Consider the following 27,057-nt stretch of genomic DNA (forward strand, 5'->3'; position numbering starts at 1 on the left):
AATGCCAGGTCTAGCACAGAGGCTCTGCCTCCACAGGCTCGCACCTCCACAGGTTCCACAGGCTCCTACTCCCAGCCCATCAGGTAGTATGCTCCTTGAGAACCAAAATCATAAAAATAAATAAATAAATAAAGGAAACTGCTTGCCATTGTAATATTTACAAGAGAACTTTCCATGGGTCTCGAGCTTGGCTGAAAATTAGTTTTAGGATTTTTTTTTAAACTTGATTAAAGCTAACCTTACTCCCTTTTAACATTCCTTTTAAAATCTGAGGGTCCCATCCCATATTAGCCATGCTCTAGGGGAAAAAATGTAGCTCATTAGGGGTGGAAATTTGTAACAGCTGCCAGTCTCTGTGCATTTGCTGTTGTATGGCCCAGAATTTATTCTTTATATGAAAGAAGACATACCCCACAACCCCACACGGAACCACCCCTCATACCACGAGAGCATCCCACTAGTTGGAGTCTAAGTCAGGGTGGCTAGGATCTTAACAGGCATCTGATCCCCACTATTGGGGGCAAATCCTCAAAACTCAAATGCTAAGGATAGCATTTTTCCTTTCCCAAAGTAAACGGGGCATAACTCTGGGAGACGAAAATCAACTGTGCTAGATGAAGGAAATCTAACATAACTTTAGTAATTACAGAAGTTTTGTGAAGACAGACCAACCAAATGCGTCAAGGAAACAAAGCCCGAGGAGGAGTCTCGCCCTAAAAAAAAAAGTCAAGGAACAAAGTAACAAAGAGACCCATGGTTTAAATAAGACAGACTTTGTTCTCCTCCTTGTTTTATTTATTTATTTATGTTTACAAATTTACAAAGGCAGAAAGGCCTTGGAGAAGAGAAATAATGTCCATTTGAATAACACAAGAAGATATTAAAAATTAGACGGTAAAAGGAAGCAGTATGTAGAATAGTCTAACCTTTTTAAACACACACACACACACACCAAAAAAAAAAAAAAAAAAAAATCTCAACGGCACTGGTGTGAATCATCAGCGCCATCTAGTGGAACTCAAGAGTATGGTGTCAGGTTGCAGCTCAAATTCAAATTAGATTTCAGACCTGTGTCTCGCCCTATCTTAACATTTATTGCTTGCAGAAGAAAACTAGGTGACCTCCATTTAGTTTAATTTAATAAGTCTGCTCGAGTTTAGTCTGCAGATACGGATATGAAAGAAACCGTTAAGTTGCTTAGTCAACCTGGCAAAGATCACCCTCAGGAGGGACCTGGGAAAGCAGAAGTGTTGTGGGCGCTGAGACCTGGGCTGTATAAAGGCGCATTGTTGCTTGGATTGATTTAATTCCAGGGCAAGAAGGAAGCGCTGCACGGTAAACAAGCACTGAGGAGTAATTACGTGACTATGGCCAATGCCATTTCACTCCAGTCAAGCACATTATACCTCAGACATTTTTCAAAACGACTTGACATTTTTTCTGCGTGACATGTTTTGGGTTGGATACAGTAAAAACAGCTGGTTGCCTCCTGCCGTCTGGACCATCCAGCAGCCGGGAAGTGAGGCCGGGGAGTCTTAGCATGCTGGCTGCAGGGCCTCTGCAGAGCTTCAGGAGAAGCAATATGGGGCCACAGTGCCACACAGGAGGCCAGAGAGCATGGGAGGGCGAACAAAGGCTTTGTAGGTCGGAGGGCTTGAGGTTCCCCACAAATCTTAGCTGTCTGACCTTGGCAGTATTGCTAAACTGTTGAGTATCTTCCACTCTTGAGTGTCGAAGCCTAGTCTCCTACACAGGCCCTTTGGGCAGCTGAGACTTATTGAATAACCAGCCTAGCTTCCGAGGTCAGTAACCTCGAGTCTTTTCCAGAGGCTGAGCTTCCTCGTGGCAAGACGATGCAACCTGTATTCCTGACTACATATACAAATGGGGTTGCCAGATTCAGCAAATAAAGGCAAAGGATGTACATTATGCTTAAATTTCAGGACTGATGAAATGACTCAGTGGATAAGGTGCTTGCCACCAAGCCTGATGGCCCGAGCTGAATCCCAAGATCCACATGATGGAATGAGAGAACCAACTTTAAAAGGTGTCCTGTGACTACCACATGTATGCTACCAGCATGTCTATGTCCCCGTATACATACATATAATATATACAAAGTAAATGAATATTAAATACGTATTTAAGATTGACATTTCAACTGCAATGATTTGTTCTCTATTTTATCTGATGACCCACCCAGAAATAGTCTCCCTTTGACTTTGTCCCCTGGAGCTGGGGTTGTGAATGGTCCTGAGCTACCCATGTTGGTGCTGGGAATTGAACCCAGATCCTCTGCCCCCATTGCTCCTCTTAACCAAATGGATAGCTTTTTCCACATGGGGGACTCAAGGCAAGGCACATTCAAATGTTTGCCAGTTTAAACACCGCCCTCTCATTTCTGAACAAGTTGGTCAGGTAGCAGCTACGTCCTGACAACTACACACACAGGGCTTTCTAGCACTATGCAGGCCAGCACACCAAGCAGGAAGTACTCCCGCTCCATCGTGGCCCAGTGCAGCAGGCACTCAGGTAGACATTCTCTCCACATTCTGAAAACACGTGGACAAGGGGACAGAGGCAAAAGAAAAGCAAAAGCCAAGGAAGAAAACACACAAGAGGAGATGAGAACAAGTGGATGCTTGGATAGGATGCTGCAGTCTTGTGGTCCTGCAGTCTTGAAAGGGTTTTCTGATTTAGCAGAATGGAAAGAAATCAAAGAATAAAATTTGCAAACAGACATCACCACCAACTGTGGTTACAAATTATTTTGTAAAATGGAAAGGAAAAAGAAAATCAAAGGAGGCATTTTACACAAAGATCTAATAAGAATCTGGTTTGACAGTTGACAAATTCACTTGTTTCTCCAGGAAAGCCGCAGCCTCTCTTCTCTATTTGTGGCCCATATATACTTCCTCCTCAACTGAGGGAGCTCCTGCATGCTAATTGGGGTGGCTTTTATGATGGGTTAATGACAGAGCCAGTCAGCAACACTGAAACGCTATCATTAATATCACCAGGCAAGGATGGCTCAGTGGAGGAGTGCCTCATAATTAATGTCACTGAAGAAATTATCCTCAATATTCAAAATATTTAAGGGAGAAAATGGTGTTGCATTTAGTGTGAGAAACAAAAGCATTGTGTCATTCATTGATCCCCAAATATTCTGACCCACTGAAAGGCATGAAAAAAACTAAGATTGGAACAGATCTGAAAAGCAGTTTGTACTGAATATGAGAAGATGGGGAGTCCAAAATGACACGAAACTATGAAAGACTCTTGCTACTATGAAAGAAATAGACATGTATTCAACATAAAGTTGAGCTGGGCGGCAGTGGTGTGCACCTTTAATCCCAGCACTCGGGAGGCAGAGCCAGGCAGTTCTCTGTGAGTTCAAGACCAGCCTGGTCTACAAAGCAAGATCCAGGACAGGCACAAAGGCTACACAGAAAAACCCTGTCTCGGAAAACAAAAAAACAAACAAACAAAAAAAAAAAACCCATAAAGTTGACACCTAAAGCAAATGTCGCAGGCATCCTGTAACTGTACACATAGATAACACATGATCCTCTAGCAAGTGAGCAAAAAAGGCTTCTCACGTCTTCTCTTTCACACAAGCCAGAGATCATACTTGCCTACCAAGTTAGGGAGGATACACACACAGAACCAGAGATAAAACTCTGCATACATCTAAAGCGACCAACTTCTAGTGAACCTATAAGGTGGGTGTTCCAGAGCTGGGAACTGTACTGATGAAATCTGGGGTACCGAGGGACCCATCTGTTCACGAGTCATGTGAGTCTATGGAAAGGCATCAGAATCACACACTGAAGCTCTGGAGAAGGTCTCTCCAGGGCTTCATGGTGCTGTGTAATAACATGGCCAGAGCTGCTCATGAAAAAGGACAGGTTTCTCTCAGGGCCTGGTGCCTCAGAGGTGCTTGGAGCTACAATGGGGGTGCTCTGGGACTCTCCCAAGAGTCAAGACAAACAGTCCCTTTCTGACACTCTCAGATCTACTTAGATTAGGTCAATCTGGGTGAGGAGATAATAGAAATCCCATGGGAAACTTCAGAGCAGAGTTGGAGAGGTACATAAACAATGCCAAGGCAGTGTTTGAAGTTTCTCTCGTATCTAGTCCTTAACCTGTAGATGAGAAGAAGAAAGTACCTCGTGCAGCTAGTAAATGACCACCTGAGCTTTGGAATTAGATTGTCCTGACTTCTCTGTTCTTTAGCTGAGGATCCTGCAAGAAGAAGAAACAGTTTGGGAACTTCCTCTCTCCTCCTGGACCCCCGCCCCCAGGGCTAGCTCTGGGGAGTAAAGACTTGGCCGTGAGGAAGTCCAGATCCACGGGTGCAAGGATGCTATGATATGAGGGATACAGGGACACTAGGGATGTTGGAATACAGAGTTGATGTGGAGATTCTGGGAGCCGAGGAGGAGGGAACAGCAAGAACAGGCAGTGTGGGGAAATGTGAGCACTATGGATCACAATGGAATAGAAACTACCTCCCCGGCACTAGCTCCATTTCCAGGGTGCCGAACCTCCATCTCCGGGGTCTAGTTCCCTTATAACACAGATCCCAATGAAAAGCCTAACAGGATAGTCAGCAGCGCCATCATAAAGCCTTCCTTCAGACAGCTGAGTCTAGCAGGTAAGTGCTGTGGGATGTTCTGCTGGGGACACCAGAGGAAGCAGCTGTTGCCCTCAGGACAGAGCATGGACATTTTAGTCCCTTTGAACACTAGAAAGCCAGTCAGGCTGGAAAAGCTCCTTTTGTCATTTCAACATCAAAGCTCTTTGCTTTTTCTAGAACCCTGAGCCAAATATTTTCCTCCTGTCAGGAGTGATCCTAGACTAGCCTCGCCGTTAGGCCGAAAGCAGCCCCAGGGGTCTTCCTATCCCACGTTAATTATATCAACTTTCATGAAAAAGAGGGTTCCTTGTTCAGATATCATACAGAGTTTCAGGATGGCAAAGAGAAAACATTAGACCAAGTGTGGGCCCTTGTAAGTACGGGGCCTGTGCAACCACACAGTTCGCTAACTCGTGAGATGGACCTAGTGTTTATGTTCACAATCAGAGAAAAGCTATCATGGAGGTATACTGGAAGCTACTCTCTATGCTGGCTAAGGGATTCCTGGTATAGGAAGTCTAGCAGAGGCCCTTTTAAAGCCAATGGCTATGAAGAGTCCTCCAATGTCAGGAGGCACCCCTGAGTAGAAAGAAACTTAGAAAGTTTTATCCTGAATGTCTGCAGCCTCTGGTCGCAAGGCACACCCATGGTCCCCACACACGATGCCAATGCAGCGACATACGGCCAGTGTCGGCTTTATCCCAGGCACGGTGCTTGGGTTGAGGATGCACAGGGCCTCACTTGATCTTCCCCAGAACCCCGAGGCTGGATAAGGGAATGAAAAGGAGTAGTTGCAGGCCTAGCTGTCATCTGCTCTGATCTCTGGCTTCCCTCTGAGGCTACTGCAATCTGCAGGCACTACTGAATAATTACCCCTAACGCATGTCTTCTTTTTGCTCTCAAAAGGTTTTTTATAATCAATTTGATTACCCAAAGTAATTTCCACCTAGAACATCTAAGCATCCCAGATAAGGCTCCTATCCCCTTGGACCCGACTGCTAACCCCAGGCCATCTCCAGATGTTACCAACATTCTTTTTCCTTCAGTAATAACAGACAGCTATAAAATATTCACAGGAAGCATAGAGAATCATTTTCCTTCTTAACTTGTCTTATATCAAATTGTAAAAGTTATTCTCAAGCCTGCTTTTGGAAGTTAGATCTGCTCAAAGCAGGATCCTAGCTGTCATTCGCGGATCCTCTCCACTCTTGGGGTACTGCCTAGAATCACCATCCATGGGTAAGCTACTTCTCTTTAGGTATTCCCACACAGGCAGATCTGCAGTGTTTGATTTTTGCTAAATCTAATACTGTAGGTTGTACATGTGGCAGTGTCTATGTAAGCAGGTTGCATGACTCCAACAAGAGTCCTGCCTCCCTGGGCCCTTAACTAGCATCAAATTGGATAGGATATCATCAGTCACCATTACAATCATCACCATCACCTTCATCATCATTTTCCCAACGGATTGGTAAGAATGGCACTCTGCTGCCTTTATGGACCTTTTCCTGATTACTAGAGAGACCAAGGTTTCCTTTGTCCATACAATTCCAATTTGTCAACCCATTGTGTCCTTTGGCTATTTACCACGGCTTGTTGCAGTAGGCCAAGTCTTTAAAATTCATATTTTGCTAATTTTTTTTTTTACTGATATCGTTACTAGGGAAATCAGAGACCCTCATGGAGTTCTCAGTCTTCTGAGCAAAAGAATTTAAGAAAGAACTCAGAAGAAAACTCTAGGATAATTTTATTGGAGTTTAAAACACCAGGGCAAGCAAGCTAGGGTGTCAGAAGCTGTGAGGAGAAGGAGGTGAAGGAGAGAAAGAAGGACATTCAAGCCATATGTAAGCAGCCACCTGACAGATGAGCAGACAGACACGTGGATGGGGGAGAGCTTCAGAGAAAGACTTCAAAGGGTCGAAAGTGCCAGAGAAAGCTCATTTAGGTGCTGGCCAACATCTGAACAAGACAGAAGAGCTGAAAAGGAGCAAGCTCCATCTTTTGGAGTTGGCTCTATAGGGATGGCTCAGAAAGCAGGGCTTTGGGGAAGGAAAAGTGCATTATTTCACTTAAGGAGCAATTATTCCACTCATCTCCTTAGCGCGGCTTATGGTAAACTGGCCTTGGCAGAGGATGGTTCCTTCATCTGGTGACTGACCATCCCGACTGCATCAAATCTGAAGGGAGGAGACAGCAGCAAGTCTCCACCTTGGGGTAAATTTCATTCTTTTTATCAGATGGAAACAGCTTTCCTAGAGTAGACCTCCAATGCTACTGTGGCAATATGGCTAGCAAAGTCCTTCTTTGCCGTCAGTTCTAGGACTTTGGGGCCTATATTGCCAAAAGAATTCAATGTTTCAAAAATGTAAACACACTTTCCAGAAGTTTCTCCTGCCAAGGATTTATACGAACTCAGAAACAGTTACTAACATCACTGTAACTGGAGGCTGCAGGATGCAAGCGCCAATGTGTTCCTCCCTCTTCCCTGTGGAAATCTGACATTGTCCCAGCACAATAGGCCCTGCAACCAGCAAGAGGGATGATGTATGAGGACCAGCACAGCCCCGAGGGATTGCTGACAATAATCGTTACCAGGTTCAATTAACTGCCTTACAAAGCAGGGCTGGCTCTCTCTCTAGCCAGTGAACCCTGACATGCACACATACAATTAGAAGCAAAGAATAAATTAAAAGCATGTCTTCTCTGCCATACGAAATAATAAGCATGGGGCAGCCTAATCTTTTAAAGCTATAAGTGAATTATAAAACAAAGAGAACGAACAAACTGAGAGGTCGCTCCCAAGGCCCTCAATGGGACAAATGGGCCACCAGCCTGGTGTGGGAAGTCTAGGTGAGGACAAAACTCTCCTCTCACAGCTTTGTGCATATGCTTTCATCCACAGTGGTCTGGGGTTTACTCTTCCTAAATATCTCACCATCCTGAACTCGGAAATGACTGAAGGCACTACGCTGTTTGGAGGCTTGAATCTCGTCTCCTATGTACTTGTTAAATCCTTATCACCCATGTGCTCTGGCTCCCAACCCTCCACAAGATAACAGAGCAGCAAAAACGGGTTACTTCCCTAGGGAAAGAAAATCAGCCCAGTCTACAATAAACACCCCTGCATCCCCTGGCCCCTCACTGTGCGATCCAAGTGGACCTTCATAGTTTCTAACCCAGTTGCTGTCACCTAGAAAGTGACAGCATGAATCCCATCAGCAGACACTCTCAGGTGACTCCCTCACTCCACCCCACCCCACCCCGGGCCCTCTAGGTCAGCTAATGTCACCTGCCCTGACACTCTTGTCTTTTAGTCAAAGGAACGGAGGGAGACACTGGAAGAAACAGAGGAGAACAGAGTGTGGGGCTCACTGTTGGGTTTATTCCTTGTAGTTAAAGCCAAGAAAAATACTGCACACGTAAATACATCCACCTGCAGAAAAAATGGCCCTCCACAGCAAGACAAACTTAATGCCTTAGAAACAAATTTGCAATCTATCACATTCATGTTGCCCTTAACCTATGACCAAGTGTTTGAACTGACAGCAGAGCCTTCAGGAAAGGGTGTACTGTGTACCTTAAAGACTGACTTCAGGGACCATGGGACAAAAGCATCAAGCATGACAGGGGACATTACCAAAGCCTACTAGAGCCAGAAGACAGAACCACCCCCACCTCCCTGACCGGACTCAGGCACACACAAACTGCCTTGGATAGCTCTGGCTTCTGAATTTATTACACTTTCCAATCACCCAATACCATCAGACAAAAGGCTGAGCTGGCAAGTAATACTCATAAACAAAGGCTGCTTTCGGAAGGCCCTGGTCAAATACCTTCCCTGGGATGAAAAAGATCAGGGAATCTCTGATTGTGCTCTGCTATACCTCCTGAGTGATTTAGGAAACTTAGTTTCTCTAGGTGATAGTTTCATCATTCATAATGTAGTAGCCATGAAAGTACCTACTCTCCTGTACAGCATGAGGATTAAATTCCCCCAAACACATGAATACCATTCATCTGACCACCTGAACTACAGATACCCCAATGAGAAGCTGAGTCATCTCTGGAAACTGGATGTAGAGCTGCTGGGGTTGTGGCTGAGATTCAAGGTCAAAACACAGGCAGGGGTAGGGCCTCTAAGTCTTGGAAAGCCCCATAGGAGGAGTCCAAATCAAGGAGACTGCTTCTGATGTTAAGCTGACGGTTAATGCTGCCTTTGAAGACAGGATGAATAAAGCCTCAGGCCCCAGACATCTGTGCCTGCTAAGATGATTCTAAAAGCATGGAGGCACTCCTGAAAATTTCAACCAATGAGTATGTTCCCAGACCACCTGCCCTATAGCTAAATGTCACTCATAATTCAAAAGGTCCCTGAAAATTTTGGAAGTGTAGAATATAATCAATGACTGGCATTTAATAATGAAGACAAAATACTCCAGGAGGTTACAAGAGATTTTTCTCTTAAAGGCATTAATGAAACTAGAGAAAGAATATAAAATGTATCTTAGGTGAGTTCTCTTGATGGCATATTTTTTTGTCCTGATACATAGTAAGGATCCTTGTGGCTGGGGAGATGGCTCAGTGGTAAACAGCACTGGCTGCTCTTCCAGAGGACCCAGGTTCTATTCCCAGCACCCACATAGCACCTAACAACTGCCAGTAACTATGGTGCCTGGGGATCCAAAACCCTCTCCTGGCCTCCACAGCTATGGCATCGTGTGTTGCAAAGATGTAGATACACGCAAAACACCAATACACATTAGAAAAGCCTTCAGGAATAGATAGAGTCTGCACAGTAGCTGGAGTATAGCTCGGATGGCAGAGTTCTCACTTGGCATGCATAGTGCTCTAGGTTCAATCCTCAAAACTGTATTCGCTTGGTGATGCATGCCTGTATTCCTAGCACTTGTAAGATGGAGATGAGAGGGTCAGAAGCTCAGAAAGAAAGGGAGGGACAATGGACAGACGAATAGACGGAAGATATCTTGTTTAAAACAAGCAAATAAATTCAAAACAACTTGATAGCCTTCTGCTCCCAAACCAGATGATTACTGTGGGGACAAATTGTTTCAGGCCTTCTTCTCTCTGTGTCCTCTAAGACAGGAGCCTCCCATATACCCAGGAGGGTCCACAGCCCTTCTGTAGACATAAGGACCCAGCCATGTGGCCCACCAGGGTCTCAAAGGGCTTAAATGGGGCTCAGGTTCTAAGCTTGGATCATCCTCCTGCTGTGAAAGTCACACCCAATTCTACTCTAGTATTATCATTCTTTCTCATTGGTGAACAATGTCCTTAACTCTTTTCCTGGCAAGTATCTAACTCAAAATTATTGTGTATTTTTCCTTTAATCATTCAGTTCTTCTTCAAATAGTTACTGAATACCAGATGAATGCCTAAATTCTGGTGATGATGCCCAAAACGAATGTGGTCCCCACCTAACAGACATGACTGACTAAAGACAAATATGAAATTAAAATTTAATCCACATCTTTACATTTCAAGGGTACTGGTCAAAACTACCATCACAATAGCCATGGTCATTACTCTAGGATTATGTGCCATAGCAGAGGATGCTCCATGGTCATTACTCTAGGACTATGTGCTATAGCAGAGGATGCTCCATGGTCATTACTCTAGGACTATGTCCCATAGCAGAGGATGCTCCATGGTCATTACTCTAGGATTATGTGCTATAGCAGAGGATGCTCCATGGTCATTACTCTAGGACTATGTGCTATAGCAGAGGATTCTCCATGGTCATTACTCTAGGACTATGTGCTATAGCAGAGGATGCTCCATGGTCATTACTCTAGGATTATGTGCTATAGCAGAGGATGCTCCATGGTCATTACTCTAAGATTATGTGCTATAGCAGAGGATGCTCCATGGTCATTACTCTAGGACTATGTGCTATAGCAGAGGATTCTCCATGGTCATTACTCTAGGATTATGTGCTATAGCAGAGGATGCTCCATGGTCATTACTCTAAGATTATGTGCTATAGCAGAGGATGCTCCATGGTCATTACTCTAGGATTATGTGCTATAGCAGAGGATGCTCCATGGTCATTACTCTAGGATTATGTGCTATAGCAGAGGATGCTCCATGGTCATTACTCTAGGATTATGTGCTATAGCAGAGGATGCTCCATGGTCATTACTCTAGGATTATGTGCTATAGCAGAGGATGCTCCATGGTCATTACTCTAAGATTATGTGCTATAGCAGAGGATTCTCCATGGTCATTACTCTAGGATTATGTGCTATAGCAGAGGATGCTCCATGGTCATTACTCTAGGATTATGTGCTATAGCAGAGGATGCTCCATGGTCATTACTCTAGGACTATGTGCTATAGCAGAGGATGCTCCATGGTCATTACTCTAGGATTATGTGCTATAGCAGAGGATGCTCCATGGTCATTACTCTAGGATTATGTGCTATAGCAGAGGATGCTCCATGGTCATTACTCTAGGACTATGTGCTATAGCAGAGGATTCTCCATGGTCATTACTCTAGGATTATGTGCTATAGCAGAGGATGCTCCATGGTCATTACTCTAGGACTATGTGCTATAGCAGAGGATAGGCTAGATGCTTTTTTATGGACCAATCACTTCACAGAGCCTCACACCTTACAGAGAGAACTGTGACCCTACTCACAGAGATAGAGACACCAGGAGTTCAAGAGGCTAGGACACAAGCCCTGGCCCTCACTGCTGAAAGAGAAACAAGCCAGGACTTTCTGTCCTAAAAAGACTTTTCAACTGCAACTGTCTACCTCATCCAGGATGTGGACTGGCACACAGCAGATGGGAAGCCTCCTTTTTACTTCCTCATAACTAAGAAGCATTTTAACAAGCTGTTCCCAAGTCCTTGTTCCTTTCAGCCTCTGTTTCAGAAAATACTGCTCCAAGGCTGTCGTGACCTCCCAACTATCCCTGCTCTCCACTGGGACGAGATGACAAAAGACTTTAAATCTACAACAATAGAATAAAATTAAAATGTCATGGTGATTGGATATTCTCAGCCACCTGAAACCTTTGCAGAGGATGGACGGATTATGAACACATTGATATTCATGACATAATCACTTTCAAACAAGTCGAAACAAAGGTTAATTTGATTTTGAATGTCTTTAGCCACACAGAAAATTAAAGTTTCAGTCAAACACACCATTTAGTTACACAGTGAAGTTCCTAAAATTACCTCCAAATATTTTTTATGTTGCACATAAGAATTGTTAATTCTAAAATAAAAGTATTTATAAGGATCTGTGCATGATATAATCAAGTAATTTTTCCTGGAACTTTCCCTTTTGATTTGTAAAATAGGGAGCTCATGTCTATTTGTGGGATGGAAAAATAACATTGAAAAGAGTATATTCTCAAATATTGTTTCCCTCAAGCATAATGCTATGTCTAAAGAAGTTACTAGAATTCCTAATGGAATGTACACAGACCTTAAAGAAAAATAATTGCTACCATTTCTATGCACACACACACACACACACACCAAATCACAATCTTACACAATTATAGATCACAGAAGAAAATCAAACCAGTCCCAACCCTTCTCTACTGGGACAATATAAAGTCTAAAAGGACACAGGACTTGCCCAACGGCCTTTGTTTGATAATGCAAAGACTCCAAGTCACAAAATTGTTGTTTGTTTGCTTGTTTTTCTTTCATTAATGGCTACAGAATAAAAAAGGCCGCTATAGTCTACACCTCCGATGTTTGTAGTTATTTTATTTCACCAGGGTCAAGAGACACATCAGGGGACTTCTGTAGTGGGCAGACTGGCAGCTTTGAAACGAACTGTCAGGGGATGCTCAGGCAGGAAGCACACTTTCTAGACAACATCAGAATGCGCGTGTTTGGGTCTCAAACACCCATCCAATGAGACTGGCCGTCTTTCCCCGGGCACCGGTGTGGAAAGGACTGCAGACCCAAGCTGTAGTGCTGAGCACGGGGTGCTGGGACCCTGCCTGCCTCGTGTCAGAAGCCTGGGCTGCAGCAGCACATTTCTCCTGCAATTATTTTCCTTTCCAGTTTTAAAGTGTTCTCTCTATAAGCACATAATTCTTTACCACAGTAACCTGAAAAGTACACATTAACTATAATACCCATTAAATGCAAGTCAGATACTGCGCTCATAATTATAGTCACCTATTTGTAACTGCGTATTAAGTGATAGGTAAATAGCGTTTGCGTAAGGAAAATGAATAAATTCGTGTGTTTTCCACAAATAACAATAAAGGGCAACGGCTTCGTTAAAAGGTTGCCACCAATATACAAGAGTACAAGAACATGTTTCAACCTTACAGTCTCTGATAAATAGCATTCATTTCAAGGAAGAATCAGCTCTCTCTAACAGAAAAAGACGACAACTTACTTCATCAACCGCAAACAGTTCACAGCTCCGAGACTGCCATGGCTTGCAGTGGTTGCATTCCACTGGGAGTGGCAACTGAAGCTAGCTAGCATATGTGGGCATCTGATTAGTGTGCAGTCCCACTCTTACAGAGCTTATGCTTTTGCTGGGCGAGACAGAAAGGGAACAATGAAAATACTATCAGGCGGCTCCATGAGACGAAGTGAGACAGGACCATTCTAGAAAGGTCTTTTTGAATCGTTTGAAAGCTCTTTCCCATAATCCATGGAAAGTGCCATCTTAAATTTATTTCCCTGTAAGATCTGTCTAGTGCAAATGAAGATCCATGTTACAACATTGGTTCTACGAAGCAACATATCTTATTACTAGACATTGTGATTACATTACTTAGTCTTTGGAGTCAGAGGGGGGTGTGAGTTCTGGCTCCTCCCACTGAGTTTACATAACTTTGGTCCTATGGATCTGCAGTTTCTCCCTCTGTGAACTGGGGCTCCCAACAGTACCTATCTCATAGGACCACAGAGAAATGAATGATTGAAATAAAGTCTGAAATATGCACGATATTGCCTGTACATGAGGTTTCTGCTAATGTTGTCCATCATTCTTAGCATAGCTGTTGTACTTTACTAGTATTAGTCAAAAAAGAAAACTATTCTGAAATTGTTAGTCATAAAAAAAAATTTAATTTGAGCAAAGCAGGGTTATCTGCCATGCTCTAAGTCGGGTATACAATGGCACTCTGAATTATAAACCAAGTGGGATGGGGTATGAATTAGTCCACCTGTGTAGAGATGCCTGCCTTACCAACAGATTCTACTGGGGTTGGACATTTTCCTCTGAATTGTCTACTTCCTGGATTAGTACCAGAGCCAAGATTTACTTTTGGGCAGATGGGCTGGCTCGGAGGGTAAAGCATTTTCTGTGCAAACCTGACCACCTGCCTTGGACCCTCAGAATCAATAGTGGAAACAGAAAGTTGACTCTCACAACTTGTTGTCTGACTTACACACACATGCTGTAGCACGGCCTACCCTTACACTCCAAGCCCTACAAAAACAATCATAATAAATAATTTTTTACTATTACTTTGAAAATTCAATAACTATTGACAATTCTCGAGACCACAAATTAGCAACTGGAGATACTCATGCAACCGCCAAGGACTTTCTGATGAACAGTACCGAGACAGTGTCTGGGGTCTGCCGGCCCCTCTGCTTTCAGTCTTCCTAATGAGAGAGAGACAGTGAGGTTTCTGGAAGCCTGCTATGAGATTCTGACTTGTGATTAGCAGAACCATGGTCTATTTTTCTCACATGATTAGAGAAAGCCCCCATTATTCCCTTCCTGAACTAGCTGATATCTAAAACATGATAAACACACCATGAAAAAAAAATACAGTTGAAACAAAAGCATTTGCTTATTTGGACATTTAATAAACTTTACGTTGATGATGATCGTTTGTTTAAAATATACTTAAAATAAGTGTGTCTTAAACCAACATTTATGTGGAATAAACATCACAGGGTTGAGGAGGCCAAGAAAAAACGTGGGATAAAAGAAGCGATGGCCTTCTTAAGAGGGACAGCATTTCCTGCAGAAACAACTTAGCCTTCACCTCTCTTATCCATGAACAAAAGCACACAGGATCATGACACACAGAAGAATGCTGTAGCAGGAAAGAAGTGAACAGTGGGGGTCTGCTGGGTTGTTCATTCTTGACGCTTCAGCAACAGAAGAGCCAATGTTTATGAATCGATAAGCAGCATAGAAAGATGTCTGAGTGTCATTAATAGAGAGTCGGTCCACAGATTTAAATGAAAGGTAGATCTAGAAAGGACAAGCAATACCTTCGCCTTCCCTTCAGACTGTAAAATCAAATGGTGCTTCAAACAAAACCAGGCCAGAGGTCACTGCTTGAAAAGGTGCTCTTTGTGTTCTGAAGCTTATTCATATTAGCACTTCCATCGAGATTTAGAACAGATGCAAGTGCAGCACCGTAGAACTACAGAAATTATAAGCTTTTGATAGACAATGTTTACATCTCAAGAGCCTGCAGCAAGAAGACATTTTGTCTTTCTTTTAGATGGACGACAGTCTTTGTAGTTCTTCTAGAACAAAGACGTCAGTGTTCTCCCACCAGTTATAAGGCCACACGGAATATGGAAGACTCGTCATGGGAGGGCTGCCCTGTTATGCAGGGCTTATCATTCTTGTCTCATCTCTTTAACAACTCTCCCATCACAAATTTAATTGATTCAATACAATTTGGGTGTTGAGGGGACACATACTACATGAAGAAATTATCCTAAGTTACAATAAGGAAATACATAAAAATCAAACAGTAATGTAATCACAATGTCTAGTAATCAACAAAAACACTAAATGTGAAAAGGGGGGGGGGAAATGTGAATGAATAAAAGAAAAAAATCATTCAGAATAAATAACCCAGACAGCAGAATTAGCACAGAAAGGATTTAACGTGTCTACAGTAGATATATCCAAAGATTTAAAAGAAAATAGATAAGAGATTTCAGTAAAGAATTGTAAATAAAACCAAAAAAGGATTTTACAAAATTCTTAGAATGAAAAGCAAGTGGAACCAAATATTCCTCTGACAAGGTTAACGGCAGAATGGAGAGGACAGAGAGTCAACAAACGTGACTAAACCACAGGTGGGAAACAGCCTCAAAAAGCCTCGAGGATAATATCAAACATTTCTTCTAAGTTCTAGAAGGAACCAAAAAGAGAATGGATCAGGTAAAATTCTAAAGAAACCTATTTTAAAAGTAGTCATAATATTGAGAATCATAGCAAACATCTAAAAAAAAAATACAGGTGAAGAAAATACCAAACTAAGAACATCCTTGACATATGGCACTGTGTCATATACTGAAAATCAAAAGCAGTAGTCAAAAAAAAATGACGAAATGCATCCAAAGGAAGAAGATACAGATGCTAGTCAGGGTCTCATCAGCATCAGCATCACTCACAAGAGAACAGAATACTATTTTAAAGAGCTCCAGGAGAGCTGGAGCTGTCAATGTGGCTCACGCCCACTGAGATCATCCTTCACAATGAAAGTGAGAGAAGATATTGTTAGAAAAGCAAAAGGTAAACTGTCAGTGGCAGACCTACATTGAAAAAAAAGAAAAGAAAAAAGAGGTTTTCAAGTTAAGAAAGTGGAAACTAAGATGTTGAGGAAGAAAGGAGAAAGGGCAGGGACAGCAAACAAGGGTGTGAAAAATGGATTGCAAAAAACAAGTCAATGAAATGATGTTCTGCTGTACTCATAGATTGGCGCCTAGCCCGACTGTCATCAGAGAGGCTTCACCCAGCAACTGATGCCAACAGATGCCGAAACTCACAGCCAAACATTGGGTGGAACTCGGGGAATCCTGAGGAAGAGGGAGAAGAAGGATTTTAGTACCAGTGGGGTCAAGGGCACCACAAGAAAACCCACAGAATCAACTAACCTTGGCTCATAGGGGCTCACAGAGACAAAACCAACAACCAGGGAGCCTGCATGGGAGCGACCAAGGCCCTCTGCATATAGGTGACAGTTGTCTAACCTGGTCTTCTTCTGAGACTCCTAACAGTGAGAGCAGAGGATGTCTCTCACTCAGTTGCCTGCTTTTGGGACCTGTTCCTTTCACTGGATTGCTCATCCAGCCTTAATAGCAGAGGAGGAGCCTAGTGACCCTGGAACTTGATAGACCATGGCTGGCTGATATCCATGGGAGGCCTGCCTGTATCTGAGGAAAATCAGAGGCGAAGGAGAGGATGGGTGGGGAGGAAGTGTGAGGAGGGACTGGGAAGAGAGGAGGGAGGGGAAACTTTGGTTGGGATGTAAAAACATAAAAACAAACAAAAAATGGATTGTTATCGTCACTTCTTTTTTATCCAATTGGAGGACATGAGTCTTTTTTTTTCATTTTTCTTTATTAAGAAATTTTCTATATCTTCACTTCTTATATTAAGTTCTTAAGTGGTCAGTAGTTTTTAAAAAACAAACAAACAAAACCCCATAAGGTTGGGTGTGGTGAACACCTATAAGGCCAGCACTTAGGAGGTGGAAGGCAGGAAGGTTATAAGTTCTAGGTCAACCTATGATACATGGTATGTGTCTCAACCCATAAATAAAGCAAAGTAAAACAAACACAAAACAAAACCAGTATTTTCTTATGGGCTCATAACACATGGAAATAAAATGCACTGGTGATTCCACAGTGAACAGTGGTAGGTAAAATTATGTTGTTATAGAAATTTTCATCTCAGGGAAGTGGTGCTTTGCATTCCAAATCAACTCTAGACATACTCTACACTTAAGGAGTGTACTGTAATCCCCAGGGCAACAACTGAAAGTTTTATTAAGGGAGATTAAAAACAAAAGATAAATTGAATGGTACCCTAAAATATATTCAATTATTAAGCCAAGAAAACCAGCAGATGCAAATAAAATCACATCAACTATTTTATCAAACACAGGTGTACTAAATTATCTGACTATAATTCAAAGGTTTCCAGACTGAAAAGAGAGCAAGACACAACTCCATGATGCAGGGGTCCCTATGAAATGTAACACACCAGTTACAGTACAGAAAAGGATGGGACACTGAAGAGTCAGTACCCTATATATAAAACCTGGAATGCTGATAGAAGTAGAGTATTTCCTAATGGCAAAAGACACACCTCACAGGAAGATAAAATACTTTTACAAATGTGTTATAAGAGAGCTTCCAGATTCATGAACAGGAAGGAGTTCCCCAGCACTGATGGTATCCACAGTGATACCTGAACATAGGACTCCACAGGTCAAAGGAGGCTTTCATTGGAAAGTAGTTCAAACTGAAAAATAATGAAAATAAAATACATGAAAATGGAGATGGAATGCAGGAGTGGTTCCATTCAAGGGGAAATTTCTAACAGTCAATATTTCTATTAGGAAAGAAGAAGAAATTAAAGCCACACCGTGGGTAAATCACAGGCTTTGTGTTTAAGGAAGGAAACTAGATCTCCAAACTATATTATTGTTCACCTTTTTATAAAGCTTAAGAATACCCAAAATTATTCTATGATGTCTTAAGTTGGAGAAGTGGTTTCCCATGGAGGGAGAAGGGAAAGGAACATGAAGAAGGCCAAGGAAGTGAACCTGATCAAGTCTACCTCACCAGGTTTTATGACCTTTTCTTTGCTCAGCACCCAGGGTTCACGGGACCCAAAGTAGATTCTGGGCTGTGGGGGTGGTTCTGAGGACTTGGCATTTGTCAAATGGTGGTGAGGATATGAGCCTGCATATAAAGAACCCACATAAAGCTGGGCCCAGCAATGCTTGTCTGTAACCCCCAAACACCTACCTCAAGATGGAAGAATCCCAGAACCTCACCAGTCAGCTAGCCTGCAAAAAAAAAAAAAAAAAAAAAAAGAACCACCACAGACAGACCCTGTCTCAAACACCTGAGGTTGTCCCCTGACCTCACACATAATAGCACACATACATGCAGCTGCACATATAACAGACACATAGAGATTTTTGAAAATGCGTTTGTCCAGTTGTAATCAAATAGTTTATGTAATTTGCTGTCAGTAAAGGCTGACATTCTAGCTCTTTGTCACCTGTTACGCTAGGATCCTTCTATCTGTGCTAAGCACAACGTCTGGACTATAACAGGTGCTCAATGAACCATGGTGAGGGAGAATAAACGAATGAATAAATCCAAAGAATAACCAAACCTCCCCTTGCTGAACTCACATTGTAAGTCAGCTGGCCAGCTCCTGCCCACATTACACTGGCCTCCTATCAAAGTGCTTCCTTATTAGCCAGGACTGTCCTGGAGGGTGAGGGCCACCTCTTAGTCTGTCACATTCCCTTTACATAAACCAGGACTTAATGCAAACTGAGTTCTGAATATGTCTTAAGCAACAACTGGACACTTATGTGAATAAGATTCCAAGGATAGAAAGTAATAAGCATGTTAAGGAGAAAAAAAGAGTGATTGCCATTACTATAGTGGTCAAAAGACAATGTTAGAATATATTTTATTATGTTATTAGTTATCGGCTTTTTATTTGCAACTTGGGAATCCAGACGTCCTCCATTCTGTGAAGCAGGATGGACATTCCCATTGGTCAAGGGCTGGGTTCTGTAAGGTAGGAACCAGACTGCTTTCCTGTAAAGATTAAAGCAGTTGGGATTTATTGTGCTCACCTGGAGAGGCCAGAATCTCAGGTATTCAGGGACAAACTAGTCTGCTTTAGGATATATCTGTGTCATTAAAGCTTGACTTTAACTGTGTAGCATTTAGCTTGAGTAACTCCATTTTGGTTTGAGCCTGGGGTAGGGACTTAGTCCAAAGCAGTGGTTACCTGTAATTGTTGTAAAAAAGAACTCGGAGGTAGAAAAGATTATTTTCTAGAATGGAGATAAAGCAAATTTTGTTTTGCATTTATAGAGATGCAACTGTTATTGTGTTTAGAAAGATTGCTTCTAATTGTGGTATTAAATCTAGAATCTCTGCTTACTACAAACTCACCACCTCAGGAGACTTGTTCCTAGGTCTCCTCACATCATAGGAGGCTGCCTTGTTGTGCATCCTAACAACACCTCGTTTTTTTCCTGTCATGCACCATGATTAAAATCTAATAATTGTTTATGTTGTCATGTCTTGGCCTTTACCTTTCTCACAAAGTGGTGAGTCCCATAAGAACAAAGACAGAGACTGTCAATCTAGCTTATGGCCATGCCCCACAGCATGGTGATACACAGGCAGCCACTGACAACATGGTGGATGTCAGCATCTATGAGAGGGATGAGCACTTAGATATGTCAGCTGGTTATTACAACTATATCCCTTTACGCGCATGAGCAGAGAATCCACAGGTGAAAACCCTTGAGCATATCCCAGTCCAGCTGGGGTTAGGACGGTAGAACCTACCAGCTCTAAGCCCAAGATGTCTCCATTTGAACAAGCTCAAGTTCCAACCATGGCTGTGTCTTTCCCTCAGATGACCAGCAGCTGGAGGCATGGGCAATCACTGTGACTGCTAAATAACTAACTAGCACAAAGCTCAAAGTCACAGCATTGGCCTTGCTCCAAGTTATAAGGCACCAAATTAAGAGTGTGTGTGTGTGCATAAGGGGCACGGGAAACAACTGAGAAATGGCCGCAATAGTAAGATGCTCATATTTAGAAATCCCTTGGAAATTATGTACATAACACTCCTATGATGAATGAATCCTAACCATGAAATGCCAAATGTACAATCCCAGAAAGCTGACATCTAGCCATGACCTAGCCAAGCTGATCAAAAGAAAACAAAACAAACAAACAAACAAAAAAAGCCTAACATCAAGTTTGATAAGGAAAGGATGGATTTATTTTAATGCAGAGTGTGAAAATCCCTTCATTCTTCTCTACATTCTATAGGTGTGACCCCTATTTTTCTCGTTCCCTGCACAAAAGCCACCTGGCTGCCTCTATGACAAATGTCCTTTCTTTCTGGCCTTGGGTCTTCTTTGTTCCTCCAGCTGTACCTTATCCCACGACCATGCACACCCCAGCAAGGAGTAGTACACAGCACATCAAAATGGCAAGGAATGAACTCGGGGTGCCAAGAGGGTGGCTACTGACGGCTGCCAACCCTTTCCTTTGCTCCCCTTCATGACCCGCAGTGCTCCCCTTCACGACCTGCAGTGCTCCCCTTCATGACCCACAGTGCTCCCCTTCATGACCCACAGTGCTCCCCTTCATGACCTGCAGGTGCTCCCCTTCATGACCCGCAGTGCTCCCCAGGGCAGGAGCCTCAAGGCCCAGCAGAGATGTGCTATCTTAGTGGGGATGTGGGCAAGTCCTCCCCATGCTTTCCTCCTGGCGCCTGCCTCTCTCACCAGTGGGGAGTGGCAGCATGTCTAAAGTAACTGCTGGGCTTCTAGGCTGCCCTCCCCTTCCGCTTAGACAAAGTCCCCATGGGAACAGCAGGAGTGAGCAGGCTGGGGAAGCAGATTCAAGTACTACCCACAGCCATTCTCTCTCAAGGGTTCCTACACACCATAGCCTCTGGGCCCCCATTTTGAAATCAGGCCTCTGTGTTCGAAAGACAGGTACTTGCAGTAGGGTGAGGAGCAGAAGGTCACTTTGAGGACACTCTCCAGCAGCCCAGCTTAGTCTCTTCCCACCCTCACACCTAGAAGCCCTCTGACTGTCACCGGGCATTTTCCCTCTTATTACTTACCAAACAACAAAGAAAACTTATTATAGAAAACTTTGTAATAGAAAAAGCTTCTGCAGGATTCACAATTCAAAATCACATTTTCCCCCTCCATGCACCAGTTCTGTGCAATTGGCACTTATTTGAGACAGCTTTCAAAGAAAATATGTTTGTGGTTCAAAGATAAGCAGGTTTTTAGTAAACTGTCAGAAAGCTTTTTTTCCCCTTCTCCTTCACTGCCAAGGGAAAAACTTCCAAAAGAATGGGGGTCGGGGGCAGAGAGACAGGAGCGGAGAGCGGGGGGCAGAATAAAGGGAGGGGGTGAAGAGACATTCTGCCTGAGTTTATTTGTTTGGTATTTAGATCAATTTTTCTGGGAAGGTATCAGTGTATCAGTAGGCTGGGTGGCTGAGGCTGGGGCCTTTTATCCTTCCTCCATGAATAAGGAGGTTTTATCATCACAATGATGAGAAAGATCACAGTGAAATATGTGCCATAATTAACATGAAACTTGGTTTGTGGAAACTTTGTTTTCACCATAATTACCAATCTTTTAACAAAAGTCATATATTAATGTACAACATAAAATTTTGTAAAGGGAATATGTCATGTTCAAAGAGCCTCTGCACATCAGTTGTTACCCGTTGCTATTAACAGGGACTTGGGGTGGGGGGATAAAGACTAAACCAAGAGAAGGGCAATCTAGAACCCATAGGCAACCATAAATAGGAACAAGACAAAGAGCAAAACTCAGCCCACACAAGCCAGGCAGATCTGCCTCCCACAGGGAACTGTGCGTTTTCGATTGTTCGCACACACAACAGTCTGTATTTTTGCTTCATGCCTCGACATAATTTTTAAGTGCTAACAATATAGTGCCACAGTTAGGGTCTTAGAAAGGACCCTAAGACGCCAAGGCCACAGCTCAGAGGGAAACAGTTAAACCTCCAGAAAGACTGTGAGAAGAATTTCAAAGGGCAAACAGAACCCTGATAATAAAGATAATTTGAGAGAGGTTAGCTCTTAATGAGTCTACCAACATTTTTTTTTTTTTTTTTTTACACTTTTACAGTTTGGAATGAGGCACAGACACAAAGTCACTATCTCAAATGAGTCCAGGGGTATAAATATCATCGCTTTTCTCTTAGGGGGATAAGGAAACTCAGAATTCTGAAATTTGAAACTCTGCAGTTTAGGAAATGTCACAAAACCAAAACCAGTTATTTTTTTTCTATATGAAAACAGACTTCTCTCTGCATTAGAGGTATAGGGTCCTTCCTGGTGTAACTACAAGGTGAGTAGATACTATAAGAGGTCTTGTTTTCTGTGTTTTGTTCTTTTTATAAAAACAATGCTATGGCAGGGTCACAGAGAGGTCAGCAGTGCCCAGATTAACAATTGATCAGCTCTAATGGAGCATCAGAGCAATAAACTCTAAGCCAGTGCTCAGGTCTGCTACCTCGTAATAGCCACGGGCTGACACCCGACTGTTAGCAGACTTAATAGCGTCAGAGTTTCAGTGGCTTTGAAGCCTTCATCTGGGCAGACAGATGCTCTGGATGCATCCACGCTATCAAAGGCCTGCCTTTTACAGCTTTCCACCAAAGAGCAGCAGGTTTGCTCTGACCCTGAGATTTCAGTGGGGTCCGAGGGCTGGATAGCCAACGGCATTCCTTACTACCAAGAGATTATTGCAACATCTTCTCCTGTTCAGGCGACAGTGGTACCCTCTGTTAATTTTTCTGTTCACATACAGAAAGGGTGAAGGATAAGGACATACAGAAGAACCTCTCAGAGAACAAAAGTGAGAGGCTAGTTTTCTTGGTGTCTGGTTTGTGTTTCGAGAGATCTCCATGCTTCCTTTGTGTTCACAGTACCACACTTGACCAGAAGAGTCGGTGTGCCTCACCAGAATTTTATTTTACAGCTGTAATAGGAACCTAGTACAGTCTGGGAAGGTAACAATAGCTTCAAACACTAGGAAAGAGCACCCCTCCCATAGCATCTCCCTGAATGCTCCAAGTGCTTACCACTGCTAAAGAATATATAATCCCTGCAAGCAATCATGCTGACCCCTCCCCTGCACCAGCCCACCTCTGCTTCAATGAGGACAGACTTCAGAATAAAACTGACTGTAAGCATCAGTGACAGGCATGCCAGATTTTCCCAAACAGCTCTGATTTCCAATCTTTCTTACTTTCCTGCGAACCCACCCCTTCCTGCTAGACTCGTGAATCCAAATCTCACTCCAGGAAAAAGCAGAACCACGGCAAAGGGGTCACACAAAACCCAGACATACCAACAGTAACACAGTATTACTATCTGAAACACAGCCTGCATTCAAATCTCTCTAGCTCAACATCCAGTTCTGAATCACACATTCATTCTATTCCCCTGGGTCCTCAATCTCTACTAACTTGGGTAAAAAACAAAACAAAACCCCAAAACAAAGAACAACTCAAGGTTTTCTTTCTTGAACTCGTCCTTTTTAAAGAGAAGCCCGGGAAGTAATTCTGCAGCATACTCCACAGTCTACAGTTACCTGGTGTTGTAGCTTTCATTTTGGATAACGTGACCTGACTCACCAAAGAGTCACTCATCTCATGCCTGGTGATGGACTCTGTCTAGATTGTCACATCTGGAGCAGGCTTGTACATAATACAGGTGCACTTTCTGCAGCATCGCTGAATAATTTGTAGAGGAACCCTTTGACACTGTTAATACCTTGCTCCTCTCTCAAGGCTTGTCCACCATTTTAGCATCCATTGAAGATCCTTGCCTCAAGCGATTATTCTTTAAGTTTTGATCTCCATTATTTCCTCTTTATGTATTAGTTAACTTTTACCGTGAGAGACTTTTCTCCATTCTTAAAATGTATCTACCTACACACCTGTTCATTTATTTGAGTATACCAGTGAATTTTTATTTTACTTTGTTTTGAAAAACAATGTATTATAATTAGTTCTTTATTTTGAGGGCAGGGGTGGGGTCACATAAATGCCATAGTGTGTATGTGGAGGTCAGAGGATAATCTGAAGGAATTGATTCTCTCCTTCTACCACATGGGGTCTGGAGATCGAACTCAAGTCACCGGGCTTGGTGGCATCCCCTTTACCTGCTGAGCCATGGCAGTGGCCCCGGATGTTTATGTTTAATGGCTATACACAGATTTGAATTGATCTGAGCTTCTGTCATTTCCAACTGAAACTCTCTGAAAAGGCACAGAATTCCAAAAGGAAGGCAGGAGCACTTTGCTGGCCGTACACTCACCAGGCTTTTACCGTCTTTACACTCAGGAATGTGCCTCCCGGTGCTTTAAGTCCCTCCAGCCTACTCTAGGACATCCAGTCCTCTGAAGTCAGGCTGGTTGTGGACAGGAGGGGCCAGTCTATGGCCTCTAGATCTTCAGAAAGCCACCATGTAGAGATGGCTATAGAAGACAAGGTGTTCGTTGCTATACTCACAGTTCCTCTTGCTAGACCCTGCCCTTTCTCTGGCAATTTTCCTCAGAAAACTGTGCCAACCTCCCATTCTCTTCCCAATATTGGCAACTGTCCCTACCACTTCTTCACACGGCCCCCTGGAGTTTCCTACGCTTGTCTCCATTTCTGCCCACTTTTTATGTTTTGTGCTGTACCTAACAAATACACCCAGCTCATGCCCTTGATACTTTCTGCTGGCCCCTCAAGAACTATCTTTGGCCTTCTCCTACCGGCTCAGTGACTCAGGAGTCTCAGCACCAACAGCTACAGTCGTCGACGTGGGACAAGAAGGAAGCAGGGTCAACCTGCAGGGTTTGTCTGCCCTGTGGTCTGCTTTGGCCTGCTCACTGTGAGTAACGGTACTGCTCTACCAGACAGCCTTCTCCTATAGTCATCCCCTCTGGGGGCTGGAACTCTCTTCTTCCTATAGCTTCCTCAGGCCTGGAGTTCACTGTGGGTTTCTCTTAACCTTGACCGTCATTTGCAAATATCCCTTCTATTAACGTCTCATCGGTTTCCCCAATACTGTAGCCATGAAAAAGGGATGCAGACCAAAGCTACTTTAGAAATGCCATTTGGGGCACTTTAAGATTTGTGTTTCTCCTTATCTTCCTCACATAAATAAAAATAGAATAAAATAAACACTATTTCCTGATTGTGAACACACTCCACTCAAAGAGCAGGCCTTCGCATGAAGACTTCTTCCGTTTTGTTCTGTTGTGTTTGCAGTGAAGAGAAGGCACGGAACTCAAGTGGCAGGTCAGATAAGTACCTTCGAAGGACCCAAAAGGTGGTTTTATCCCCCGTTTACTTGTTGTCTCTGCTAATGTATTTATATTATATGAAGACCCTAATTGTTTTCAGTCTGCTACGATTGTGAGTTCTACTACAATAAATTTCTTAAATAGATATTCTAACCCCAGGTATATGAATGACTTAACATTTAAGCATAAGACTCTTGTCTTTAACAACTAATTCAAGGTCAACTCCATCACAATGTGGCTTCCAGTCACTTATAATCCAAACTCCAGCCTGGGAAATACAATTTTAGATACCCACCATTTTATCATTTTACCATTGAGAACCCCAAGAATTACTCTTAATTTACTGATCATCCCCCATATCAGGAATTTTTCACAGAAATCTGGCATACATGTGTCAGTGTGTGGCATCATCTACCATAACTGCCATTGGTGGAACGAGATAGAGGATTGCTACCCTCACCCAACAAGAAAGAGGTGCCTCCATGCCGACTTGGGACCATCCTCTAAAAGCATTTCTCTTCAATCACTGAAACAGACCAACAACTTAACTCAAAATATAGTCAGTTACCTGCAAGTCAGCATCAAATTCATGCTTCAGGTGTGCCTCTTCTGCAGCCTCCACAAGCCGCTGGAAGACAGAAGGCAATAATCAGAATCAGGACCATGACCTAGACTCCACACACACCGTGAAAAGACTGGGATAATTTCCCATCTGAAAAGGATGGATCACCTCATTGGTACACATAGCGGCTTCTGTGAAATTTGAGTTTCTGCCTTCGACATCTAACTATGTCTCCTAAAATAAATATTTTTTGTAGTGTTCACCCATGAATGCATGCATGCATTCAGAACCTGGTATTTGACTCTCAATGAAGATCCAAAATTTATCTAGAAATGCTACAACTTAGGTATCAAAGGTCCTTACTCAAGATTTATTGAGTTTCTCTGAACCCAATTCTCATAGATTTAGGGTCTTCTCTACTGGTTTAGGAAATAATTCTTATTTTAATTCCCTTAATCATTGAATTCCAATTCTTTCTGCTTCAACTCTGATGCATCATTACCAAGAGATAGTTATTATATGTCAATGCTATTTTGATAATATGCATCTCATTAAGGCAATTATTGAAATTAAATTAATACTCAAACCCCACAAAACCACAACATGTACCCCTTTTGGTAAACTAGACACATTCATCACCACATTTTTAAGGTAGGTGGATAGAACCCAGGGCCTTACATAAAACAGGCAAGCAGATTATCACTGGCACACATTTACTGCCCTTGTTCTTAAGAGATGAGGTTTCATTTTGTAGCCTTGACTGGCCTAGAACTCACAATCATCTGGCCTCTACCTTCCAAATTTTGGGATTATATGTACTACCAATTCTGTCTCATCTTCACATTCTTATGAAAACAATTTCATGACATCTCTTTTTACACAAAGAAAACTAGTCAACTGTCAAAATCATTTTCCCTTAACTCGAGGATGCAAACAGTAAGATATTTTCTATGAAAATACAGGCTAGAGAACATTAAAGAAAATCCTCATTTTTTGAAATATGATATGTC

General features: G+C 42.8%; 1 protein-coding gene across 5 annotated transcripts in view; it reads right to left on the reverse strand.

The window, feature by feature from the left end:
- Positions 1-27,057, reverse strand: part of Cacna2d3 (calcium voltage-gated channel auxiliary subunit alpha2delta 3) — an 854,380-nt gene that overhangs the window by 545,370 nt on the left and 281,953 nt on the right. For all 5 annotated transcript variants that reach the window (XM_076544133.1, XM_076544132.1, XM_076544131.1 and 2 more), the window contains exon 4: positions 26,054-26,113. In XM_076544133.1, the coding sequence (XP_076400248.1) occupies positions 26,054-26,113 (60 nt within the window). The remainder of the gene's footprint in view (positions 1-26,053; positions 26,114-27,057) is intronic.

The sequence above is a fragment of the Peromyscus maniculatus genome, chromosome 9 (genome assembly GCF_049852395.1).
Source record: "Peromyscus maniculatus bairdii isolate BWxNUB_F1_BW_parent chromosome 9, HU_Pman_BW_mat_3.1, whole genome shotgun sequence".
NCBI lineage: Eukaryota > Metazoa > Chordata > Mammalia > Rodentia > Cricetidae > Peromyscus > Peromyscus maniculatus.